General features: G+C 28.9%; 2 protein-coding genes across 2 annotated transcripts; both read left to right on the plus strand.

Moving 5' to 3' along the window:
- The first annotated feature begins 2,690 nt into the window (after positions 1-2,690).
- On the plus strand, positions 2,691-3,660 carry LOC111199357 (S-protein homolog 5-like). Its single transcript, XM_022689357.2, has one exon. The coding sequence runs from the start codon at positions 3,005-3,007 to the stop codon at positions 3,479-3,481; it is 477 nt and encodes a 158-aa protein (XP_022545078.2). The 5' UTR covers positions 2,691-3,004; the 3' UTR covers positions 3,482-3,660.
- A 2,638-nt stretch (positions 3,661-6,298) lies between these two features.
- LOC106356416 (S-protein homolog 5-like) lies at positions 6,299-9,257 on the plus strand. Its single transcript, XM_048736711.1, has one exon. It carries the CDS (start codon positions 8,424-8,426, stop codon positions 8,877-8,879), a length of 456 nt encoding a protein of 151 aa, XP_048592668.1. The 5' UTR covers positions 6,299-8,423; the 3' UTR covers positions 8,880-9,257.
- The last annotated feature ends 3,055 nt before the right edge of the window (positions 9,258-12,312 follow it).

Below are 12,312 nucleotides of genomic sequence, written 5' to 3' on the forward strand. Positions count from 1 at the left end.
TAAAATTTAATGTGAAATATAAAAACCATAATTTAAGTTGGTGTTTGAAGTCAAAGAAGAAAAGTTACCCAAAAAATTCCAACAAAAAAATATTGATAAATATTGATAAATAAAAATAAAAAGAGTTGTGAAATATGAATGTTTCTGTTTCCATATAAGACAAAACATCTATATTTTTCATTCATTTTTTTTTGAATAATTCGGTGTACTCTGCTTTTCGCTGACGTGGGTCCAAACTACCACTGTTAGAGCATCTGCATCAATAAAGCTTGAGAGAAGATTATAACTTTAATTTTTTATTATTTCTTTTTTATTTTTTTCGTTTGATTTTTTTTTTTTTAAATAAGCAAACCAATCGCGGATCGCTACGTGGCGTGGAATCCGCGTTACAGTGATGAATCGGGTTCATCTTAGTGAACCTGCAAGGACTGAGTTCATAAAAATGAGAATATTATAATTTTTTTTTTTTGGAAAAGGTGTGAACCTCTGCATTGAACCCTCAATGCAGATGCCTTTAGATCTGTATTGGACCAAAACTCCGATCCGTATTTTCATTCATCTTCACTTCTTCTGTCTTCTTTCGTTTGTCGTTCTTTTAGCGATTCACTTGCTTGTAAAGAAGAATTTTTTTATCTAGCTAAAGATCTACACATGTCTAAAAATACAGAAAGAAAGTTAGTTCTTTCTTTTTTCTCTTTTGTGCACAGCTTCACTTATTTTGCATGTTAATTAGTTCTTTGATTTCTAAATGCCCCGTATTCAATTTGTAAGAGATAATCCAATATATTATGTCAGATTCTATAGTAAAAAAGTTTATAACTATGGCTGATCATGAACTTTTATAAAAGATCATCAATTCTAAATTTCTAACTAATAACTGTTAAATCAAGAAGAAATTGATAATTTTTTAAAAGAAGATTTCAAAGTTTTAAAGCATCATCAGTGGTGAGATTTCTATGTGGAATATATCATCATTAAAATATTAATAGTTTTAATTTATTTAATTAACTAAGTAATTTAAACTAAAAAAGTTGAACCAATTAAATTAAAATCGTGTCACTAAGCCGCTGTGAATCTCAGATGACATTACCTCATCTGGCCCAAGTGTTGGAGAGATATAGTGCAGCGGTATGATGACAAGAAACCTCAAGATGATGAAGTTTTACGGACTCTTAATTGGTATGATGGAGCGGTTCATTGAAGATGTTTCTAAGGAATAATGAAACAACTCGAGCCCAAGTGTTGCAGCAGCCTAATTACAGCGGTTTTGGTGTACCCGCTGTGTTCTTCAGGGGGCAACGAACAAGAACTTGTGATGGGACTGGAGCCCAACTCTTCCAGTGGTTTAAGCGCAGAGGCTTCAGGACTTGAAACCAAAAGCCGCTGTGGACTTCCAGCGGCCATGAAGCGGTTGTTGGATTGACCTAGTTTGAGTGTAGACTACTATACAATATTTTAGATCTAACTTTTAAATCGTATCTTGTTTTCTCTCAAAATACATGTGGCTAGGCTGGTGAAATATGGAATCTTTAGGAATCTAATCTTTATTTCTTGAGTAATCTGAGTTTATTTCATCTCTTAACATGATTAATCTTGACTCATGTGTTTAAAGTTAATCAAGAAGATTAGTGCGTAGACTCTTTTTGGATTCATGGGTTAGAGAAATTAGAGTGATTGAGTGAAGATCTAGAATGTTTAGTGTTAGATCCATATTGTTCTTTGCTTATTAAATGTGTTTGACGCTAGATTAGTCTTGATCTATCTAATCTAGATTTTAAAACATTTCATTTCTGGAAAGTGTTTGATGAAATATCTGAACCAACTTAACTTTGCTATTTTCTTATTTAACTAATGGGAATTGATGTTAAGAATGTTTAGATAGTTACTAGACTTGTTCTTAATGATTGCTTGATTGAATTATACCAATGGGAATTGATGATTAATGATTGTTGCAAATGAACTTTTATCTTGAAAAGGAACTTGTGTATGTGAGCTAGACTTAAAGAAACCTATTGATTGATAGTTTGCCATCCTAGATTGGATCTCAATCACTTTTAAGTCAAATTTCTATTGCACATGAGTCCTTGTTTACTTGTTTCTCATCATCACTACATTGATTGCACTTAGATTAAGCACTTGATCTGCATTCTTACATATTGAATAGACTTGGGAAAGGATTGACATCTTATATACTACTTTGGCATAGGGTTGAGCAAAGTCTTTATCACCATTTCTCATCCCTCGGTATATATAATTATCGAGAAACTCTATTATTGTAGGAGGTTTTTTTACGATAGCACTAAAAAGTTTTTATCATAAATATAACACACAGTGGTCAAAATTATAAAAATATTTTATTAAATTGGTAAAAAAAAACACTTATAACCCTTAGAATTGGCTAATATATACTTAGGATTTAGATCGAGGGGTGGAGTTTTTTTTCAAAAAAAATATATTTAAATTTAAAATAATAATTTAAAAGTAGTTTCAAAAAATATTCGGATTTGAAAATAAATTTTGAAAAAAATAAAATTGAATTTAAAAATTTTTTACAAAAATTCAAATTGGAAAACATATTTTCGAAAACAGAAAATTTTATTAGTATTTATTTAAATATTTATATATCTATAAAGTAAGAATAAAATAGTCTTTTTACCCCTTTAATGAAACTTTTTTGATCATTTTTTTCTTTAAGTGCATTTTAGTCAAAAACTTCTTTTAAAGTATTTTAAGAGATTTGCCCTTTATTGCAATGCATTGATACTTACACCCTTGTGGAGGGGATGCTCCTAAAATTTTACTTTACATAACTAATTAATGAAAGGAAATTAAAGCTAGATTTCTGCATATTTATTTGATCAAAAAAGATTATACGCATTTAGCTGTAGTTATGTCCATATATATTAACCTAAATTTGTTTTACCAATGTAAAAACATTACTACATCTATAAATACTACTTCCAAATTAATAATATGATCATCTCACAAACTCGTTAACCCATCAATGAATTCCTCGAAAAATAACCACTTCATATTAGGGCTATTCACATCTTTATTTATCTTCCTAATTACATCATCATCTTTTGGAAATCATTCCTCCACCGATGGACTTTTTCCGTTTGCACCTAAACATGTCGTAATTATTAACCAAGTGAACCCAGAAGAAACGTTGATCGTGCATTGCACAAACAAAAAGATAGATTTGGGAGTAAAAGATCTCCCATATGGAGCTAGCTTTGACTTCAGGTTTCATGTCAATCTCCGTAAAACAACGACGTACACTTGCAGTTTCGAGTGGCCCAGAAACAAGCAAACATTTGATATTTTCAGGGCAGACAGAGACGACAATATACACAGTGAACCTGGAGTTTGCAGAGAATGTATTTGGCACATTTTTTATTCAAACCCTTGTCGCGTTAACCGCGATGGAGGCTATCCTATATGCTTTGATTGGGATGCTTATTCGCTTGAAAATATTTAATGCATCCCTTTCTCGTTTTTTTTTTTGATTTATAAAACAGTAGCAAGAAACTAAGCAGATTAAGTGGCTATTACTAAAGTTCAGTAAAAAAAGTGGCTATTACTGTTTTTTTTTGCTGTAACAAAGTGGCTATTACTGTTATTAACAATTTGCTACAACTATGCATGAAATTTGGAATATTTTGGTTACAATTGTTTCTCGGCGTTGAAAAGATAAATCATATCCAATATCTCAGATCTTAGTCGACCACCATCCGGGTAGACATTTTATCAACGAATTAAAAGCTTTCAGGTCGAACCCGATCTCTGAACAGTTTGGTGTATGTAATCTTTAGTTCATTTTCAGATCGTGTTCATGTAATATTATTTGATTGAGATGATTGTAAGAAGTGTGATAGACGATAACTAAATGACTTAGTCTAAGTCCATGTCCATTAGGAGAGATGCCGCCGTGCAAAGACCATAACCTTCTTTTTTTTTGTTGTTGTAAAATGTTAACTTTCAAAGAGTGAGCCGGAAGGCAAATACCATAACCTAATAAGTGTTTACACTTTGTTATCGTGTAAATCAGTGTTTTTAAACCAGACCGGACCGGCGGTCAAACTGGGTTGAACTATGAAACGGACAACAATCTGGATAGAGTTAACGCCAAAACCCAATTAAAGTTGAACCAGTTAAAAACAATATAGAACCATCAAAAACCCGGGAACCAGCGACTCAATGAACCGGCCAAATTTCGGTTCGTATATAAACCAAAATTTGTACATCAAAATATTTTTTGTCTACTTCTCATTTTTTTTAAATTTTATTTCATGATCACTTGTGTTGACGACTTTAATCATTAAAACATTTACGTTTGCGAAATTTGTATAATTTATAAAAGAACAAAACACTTGTTTTATTTCAAAAAAAACTTTTTAATAATGTGTATATTTTTTTTAAGAAAAGGTGATGAATATTTAGAGTGGAAAAAATCTGGAGAATGGATTATAAATATGATTTTCGTATTGATTTTAGATTTAAACTATTAAATTATTTTATTACTTTTTTATATTTTAGTTGTTATTTTTTAAATTTTCTAAACATTATGGCAACTGAAACATTTTATTTGATATGATCTATATTTGTAAGAATATGCATATTATTTACAAAATATCATTAACTTCAGTTTAATGCAATTAAACCTGATCGAACCCTGTTTGAAAATGGTCGAACCACAATGACCATGACCCAAAATATTTTTGGTTCGCTTGTCGGTCCGGTTTTAAAAACACCAGTAATATCAAAATATCGTTTAAAATTTGAGGTAATTAATCAATAAACACTCGGGCAAAAATATTGGGAATTTCATGGTTGTAAGATAGGTTGACTGAATACATTGTCGTCTCTATCTGTCCTGAAAATATCAAATATTACCTTGTTTTTGGGCCACTCGAAACTGCAGGTGTACGTCGTAGTTTTACGAAAATTGACATGAAACTTGAAGTCAAAGCTAGCTCCATACTGGAGCTCTTTTACCCCCAGGTCTATCTTTTCGTTCGTGCAATGCACGATCAACGTTGCATGTGTGGTCAATTTGTTTATAACTACGACATGTTTAGGTGCCCACGGGAAAAGTCCATCGGTGGAGCCTGGAGGAATGATTTCCGAAAGATGACGGTATTTGGAGGATAAATAAGAATGTAAATTAGCCCAAAAACGGATTGGTTATTTTTTGAGGAAGACATTGATGGGATCGGAGAGTGTGAGATGATAATATTATATTTATTTATTTGGCAAGAAGTATTTATAGATGTAGTAATATTTTTTACATTGGCCGAAATCTGTAAGTTTATATAGTAGTGGACATTACTACAAGTGTACGTAGTTAAATTTTCCTATTTATTATACACATTAAATTTTCGTAGGTACTCTTGCAGGATTTGTCACTTTTTTAACTAAAATTAGTTATGTTTTATATTACATGGAAACGGAACCGGATACATAGAAGCAGAAGCGTATGAAAACGCAGAAGCAAGTTTTCTTAGAAAAATTAGAAAGCGGGTACGTGTTGGAAATGTATCCATATATACATACATATACAATATATATATATATGTAAGAAATTTTTAAAAAATCTAGAACTAAAAGTTATATGATTTAAATTTAAAATAAAGTATTTATTCATTTATAATAATTTGAAATTATTTCATATTAAAACTGTGAAAATACACATAAATTAAATTTAAAATAAATTATTATATTAATTATTTTAAAATTTTAATTATTTTAATTATTTTTAATTAATTGATATAATATATATATGAATATATTATTTATCTTTAATAAAAATCTCAATGCATAAAGATAATTTATAGTATTAATTTTAATATTTGTATATTTATGGTCTCTCTATTCAATACTATTAAAATTTGGAGTTTATATAAACTAAACTATAATTTTATATTTTTATTGATATAAGACATTGTATTTTTTTAAAGAATTAATGGAAGCATGATTCCAAAACGGAATTGTAAGCTTCCAACATGTTTTTAAAGAGAATATTTTAGAAGCGTTTTGGAAGCGAGATTCTGTAAGCTTCCACAAGGTTCCAATTCTGAAGCGGGAATCGAACATCCGATGAAGCTTCCATGCAACGTAGGACTTATGCTTTTCAGAAGAAAAAATGCCTCTAAATAAATTAAAATTGGTTAACTTAAACAAAATTTGGGGATCATGATCTTGTGTCTTGTACTCTATGTGGCTCAGAGATTTTTGTTTTAGGTAACAATGTTAAAGCTTTATTACCATTTTTAAGTTTTAGACATAACTACAAAGAATACAAAGAACAGAAGATGCAAGAAATTAAGCTAAACAACAACTCAATCTTAGCTAAACAAACAACTACAAGCAAAGCAACAGCAAGACCATAGGCTACACCAAACTCAGCCCAAACTCCTGCCACAAAATTGGAACCACAATTAAAACGAGAACTGAACCAGGTAGATTTGGTAGTGCCCGGTGACCAGTTCTTAATGATTAGCTCCTTAAGAACATCTCGAGAGAGACCTTCTTATCGGCAGCAACCATAGACAGTGAGCAACGCCTGAGTACGCTCACCCGCGTAGACAGAGATGAGCTTTATTTGGAGAGAAAGACCACCCCAGACCACCACACGCCATGGACCTACACCAAGAGACAGAGAAAGCCAACACAACCTCAGTAAAACAAGTAAATTTGCATTTTCTCATGGCCTGGAATTGTTAGGACGTTTGATATCTTTAGGGCAGATAGGGATGATAGTAAAACAAGTAAATTTGGAATATGTAGTGAATGTATTTGGTATATATCTGAGTCAGATCCATGTCGTAATCGACGCGGTGGAGACTCTCTTTTCTGTTTTTCATGAGTTTCTTAATCATATCAAAAAATATTTCTCCTATATATATGTTTATTTCATATCAAAGGGAAAACACATTCTTTCATATATATACGATTTCCTTTATTTTCTTATTAATCCTCTTTAACTTGAGTTCAAAGATTAAAGAAAGAGTAAATCTGGCATATTCACTGTTTTTTTTTATTTTGCTGATGTACATTTGATGAAACTGAAATACAACATTGTAAGTAGATTCTAGAGCTTTTATTTTTTATGATTTGTGTCTATATATTCTTGAAATTTATGTATTTTTATTTTAGTTTAAATGTTTTAGGTTTTATTTGTTTTATACTATTATCTTTTTATTTATTTTTTTGCTTTGATTATGTTTTGGTTTCTGGTTGGGATTTCTTATCAATTGTGTCAATTTCTCTAAATTTCTCTAAATTTGAGTTTGTGATTATGTATTATTTTTTTGTTTTTATTATGTTTTGTTTGATTATTTATCAATTTTTCATATAGATTTTTATTTTTATTCTTTTAAATTATGTATTTTTACTAAATTTTTATTTGTTCACCAATTGATGTAAAAATCTTTTTGAACTGAAAATTAACTCTTTATATGAAATATTTATATGTTATGAACTGATTTATTTAAGGTTTTAAGGTAAAAAAAATGAGTGATGTGGAATAATTGATAAATATTTTTAAATGATGCTGACCTGTTGCTCTCTAGTTTCTTGCTTGCTAACATGACAAAATTTATTTTATGTTTGGTTAGAGAAATTTTTACTTATTAGATTTTATGATTTTTGAAACAAATTAATTATATATTAAACGTGTTGAAATATATTTTACTATAGCTTGAAGTTGTTTAAAATTATTCATCAAATCTATGTTCTTAAAACAAAATTACTTTAATCTTTAGTAAATCAAATATAAATGTATTAGTATAACTATATTAATTAATTTATTTATTTTTATAAATTATTTTTATTGTTTATTTTATGGTATAAAATCACATATAACCTATCATAGTTTCAATTTAGTTATGTATACTTAAATGCTAAAAATAAATTATTTATTTTAAATATGTATATTCATAACTCAATTATTAAATATTATAATAATTTAGCATGTATGATGATTAAACTAAATATATATATTTTATTAAAAATAAAATTGTAATCTTTAAAATATTAAAGAATGTATATTACATTAATGACAAATAAACTTTCATATTACTCTTTATTTATTTATAAATAAGTGATTAAGAATAATAAATGTTCTTTATATTTATTAAATTTATAATTTTATAGTAACTATTTATAAATGTGATGTTCTTAAGTGTCAAAATTTTAGATATTATATTTGATGAGGTGTCAATCTTTTATGGGAAGTAACAACTTTTTATATATATAAATTTCATCTTTGTAAGTTATCATTTCTAATTTTTCACATCTTTCTTAAACAACAGATTTGTATCCCCATAAAAGAAGAGTAACTAAAGGATATAATAATTTTTTTGAATATATAAATACAATTTTCATAAAAAACCATATAACAAATTAGTAAAAAAACATCAATGGCTTCCTCAATAAACATTCACTTCATTTTCGTGCTAATAACATTTCTAATTATCCTTAGAACTTCATTATCATATGAACACATTTCAACTGTCGATGGGATTTTGCCATTCTCACCTAAACATGTTGTGGTCACTAACAAACTGGTTGCACAATTTGGATTGCTCGTGCACTGTACGAGTCAAGAGACAGATTTGGGGGTCATATCGGTCTTAATAGACCAAAGTTTTGATTTCAGATTTCGTGTTAATATTCTTAAAACAACGAAATTTAGTTGCATTTTCTCGTGGCCTGGAATTGTTAGGACGTTTGATATCTTTAGGGTCGATAGGGACGATAGTTCAACAAGTAAGTGTGGAATATGCAGTGAATGTATTTGGAACATATCGGAGTCAGGTCCATGTCGTATTAGACGTGATGGAGGCTCTCCTTGCTGTTTTCCATGGTCTTCTTAACCATATCAAAATATTTATCCTATACTTCTTTCATATGAAGGAAAATAAACTATTTCATATATACAACAAATAAAGATTTTTTAGAGAAGATATAAATAAACATTTCTACTATATCAATCTTTTTTAAAATTGTTTGAAATGGTTGACCCATATTTGTCACTTTTCTCTTCTAATAATTGTTAGTTTTCATATACCCATGACATTTCATTCTGTTTGTTTATGTTCTCTCTAAGTCCGAAACGAGATTTAATGATGTTTGTGGTGGATCTACAAAGCTATGTACAACAATCATGAACCGTTCAAAGGAAAGAAAAATAAAATAAAATAAAGAGACTTTGTAGATCCACCACAAATATTTATACATAAGAGTATCTTGTATTTTGTGAGAATACAATAGGAAAATGGAGCTTTTAAAAATAATTCCAAAATTTTATTGTATATCCATATATATATATATATATATATGTATATATATATATATATTCCATTTTCACATTATGGAGCTCTATAAAGTTGTGATACACGATAAATGTCCATTAGGATAAAGATCAGAACCTACTAAATGTGCAAACTTTACAGTATGGTCTCAACAATGCATGATAGATTCTGTTTAACCAAATTAAGTTAATTAAAGAAGAAAAGGTTACCCAAAAATTCCAACAAAGATAAATAAAAATAAAAAGTGTTGTGTGAAATACGAATGTTTCTATTTCCATATACTTTGTCTTTAGAAACCTTGAGCTCAAAGAATCAAGTATGCGATGCCTAAGGGTTTGATCTCATTCCTCTTCCTTCCACTCTCACGACAAAGCATCCAATATTTTTCATTCATTTTTACCTCCTCTTTCTTATTTCGTTTGTCTTTCTTTCAGTGGTTCAGTTGCTTGTAGAGAAGAATCTTTGTATACATATCTAGCCATAGATCTTGACACATGTCTATTAATATACAAAGAAAGCTAGTTACTTCCTTTTCCTTCTGTGCACAGCTTCATTTATTTTGCATGTTAATTAGTCCTTTGATTTCCATATGTCCCGTATTCAATTTGAAATAGATTATCCAACAACAAGAAAATACATTATGGAAATTTCTCTAGTAAATTAAACATGTCAATTTAACAAAGCGTAAGAAGTTATAATTAAGGCTGATTATAAACTTTTATAAAAGATCATCAATTCTAACTTAAAACTGTTAAATGAAAACAAAGTGTATTATGTTTTCAAAAGTTTCAAAGGATCATCAGTGGTGACATATCCATGTTGAATATCTCATGAAAAATATTAATATTTTTAATCTTTAATTAAGTAATTAAACTTTTAAAAGGTGAACCAATTAAAAGTGACAATTCCTGCAATAGGATCTAAGAAACTTATAGAGAAATTGGGACATATACATACACATAACAATATTTATAATTAAGTGAGTAACCATAAGAAAAAGTAGATGGTACGATATTGTCTGTATTTTCTATATAATGATGAAACTATAATGCGCATGTAATAGTTCTGTTGTGGCATTATATTCTATATATTTATAGTCTAATATAGTATAAAGATGTATTGTAATCTAGTATAAACATGTAATTTATGCTGTATAGAATAGTGAACTATCTATCTTATTAAAATTATTAAGAAGTCTATCATTAAATATTCTTCTCTTTTCCTATTTTTTAAAATCATTTCCTAAATCGATTATTAATTAAAACAATTACTTAATTACACTTTAATGCGACTAGAAAACTGCATAATCTTAATTTTAACAATTTATTATATTTTTGTCAAATTAAACAACCATAAAACATAAATTCAATATGATAAATGTTTGTACAAACAAAAATTTAACATGATAAATTTAATACATAATTTTATACTTATAATCAATTTTTGATTCATAAAATAAAATGTTAGGAGTTACCAGTTTGGTTTACAGAGTCTACATGATTTTGTTTATGTTGTTGACAAAAACAAATGTGAGGATGCATGAGTTATATTTTAAAATATGGATGATACAATTAACGGTTTATAATACAAAATAAAATTACACAATATAAAATATTAATATTTTTTGTTTAGAATATTAAATAATTATTAAGTACATGTAAATTTTGAAAATTTATATTATCATTTATAAAAAATAAATATTTATTAATAAAAAATTTAAAATTAAACCTCCGTTCTGGTGCTCGGATCAAGCTCTAGTTAAGTTTTAATTCTAGTGTATATCATTTGTGGCAGATGTCAGGCGTAACTTGTTGTTGTCACGAGTATATCGTAACGGATTAGAGCTCTCTCTCTCTCTCTCTCTCTCTCTCTCTCTCTCTCTCTCTCTCTCTCTCTCTCTCTCTCTCTCTCTCTCTCTCTCTCTCTCTCTCTCTCTCTCTCTCTCTTTATGCGCCTCTTAGACCATCTTCAATGGTAGGGGTGGGCGTTCGGGTATCCATTCGGGTTCAGGTCGGGTATTTTAGATTTTCGGGTATTTCAGTATAGAGGTGTAGAACCCGTTCGGGTATTTATGTACTTCGGGTCGGGTTCGAATATTTTTAGTTCGGGTTTGGTTATTTTAGATCGGGTTCGGATATTTAGATATTGAAAAAAACAAAATTAAATTTTCATTTCTCAAATTTCTTGTATTTAAAAATATAACTTTCACTTAACTAATTTTTTTTATTTTTAATAGATTGAATGGTTAATAGATTTGAATATAACATTTTGAAACTAAAATACATTAATTTGGTTATTGTTTTTAAATTTTGGATGTAACTTTTTGTTAATTCTTGAAATAAAAAATTTGACATGCATTTTAAGTGAGTAGCAAATCATTTTCTCCATAATTTTATGTATATCATATGAACTTAAAATATGTGTAGTATCAATATAAATATTTTATATAAAATGAGAGATGTAAACTAGAAATATAAGGTTAATTATACATATGTTCGGTTATTTTCGGATATCCATTCGGGTTCGGATATTACCCGTTCGGGTTCGGATATCCAATCTCTCCTAATTCAATACCCGTTCGGATATTCTGATACTTCGGTTTGGATTTCGGTTTGGGTTTTTCGGATGCCACTTCGGAATGCCCACCCCTATTCAATTGTTCACTTTATTTTCACTTTAAAATAGAGTAACTCTATTATAGAATAACTCTATTATAGAGTGGATTTATACTTCAATGGTACTCTATTTTATAGTGTAAAATAGAGTGATGAAGAAAGAAAAAATAACTTACGTAAACTCATTTTTTACTCTATTATAGAGTATAAAATAGAGTACCATTAGAGTACTTTTATACTAACCTCTATTTTAGAATGAAAAACAAAGTGATACCGGAGATGCCTTTATCCATCAAAAATCATTCAGAGGGGGAGAAACTAATTAGAGGCGTCGAATTCTCGTCGGCGAAAGACTCTGGCTTAGACTCTGGCAATTGGTG

The sequence above is a fragment of the Brassica napus genome, chromosome A7 (assembly GCF_020379485.1).
Source record: "Brassica napus cultivar Da-Ae chromosome A7, Da-Ae, whole genome shotgun sequence".
In the NCBI taxonomy this organism is placed as follows: domain Eukaryota; kingdom Viridiplantae; phylum Streptophyta; class Magnoliopsida; order Brassicales; family Brassicaceae; genus Brassica; species Brassica napus.

Coding starts and splice junctions, on each gene's coding strand:
- LOC111199357 (XM_022689357.2), top strand. CDS start 3,005: ATGAATTCCTCGAAAAATAACCACTTCATATTAGGGCTATTCACATCT.
- LOC106356416 (XM_048736711.1), top strand. CDS start 8,424: ATGGCTTCCTCAATAAACATTCACTTCATTTTCGTGCTAATAACATTT.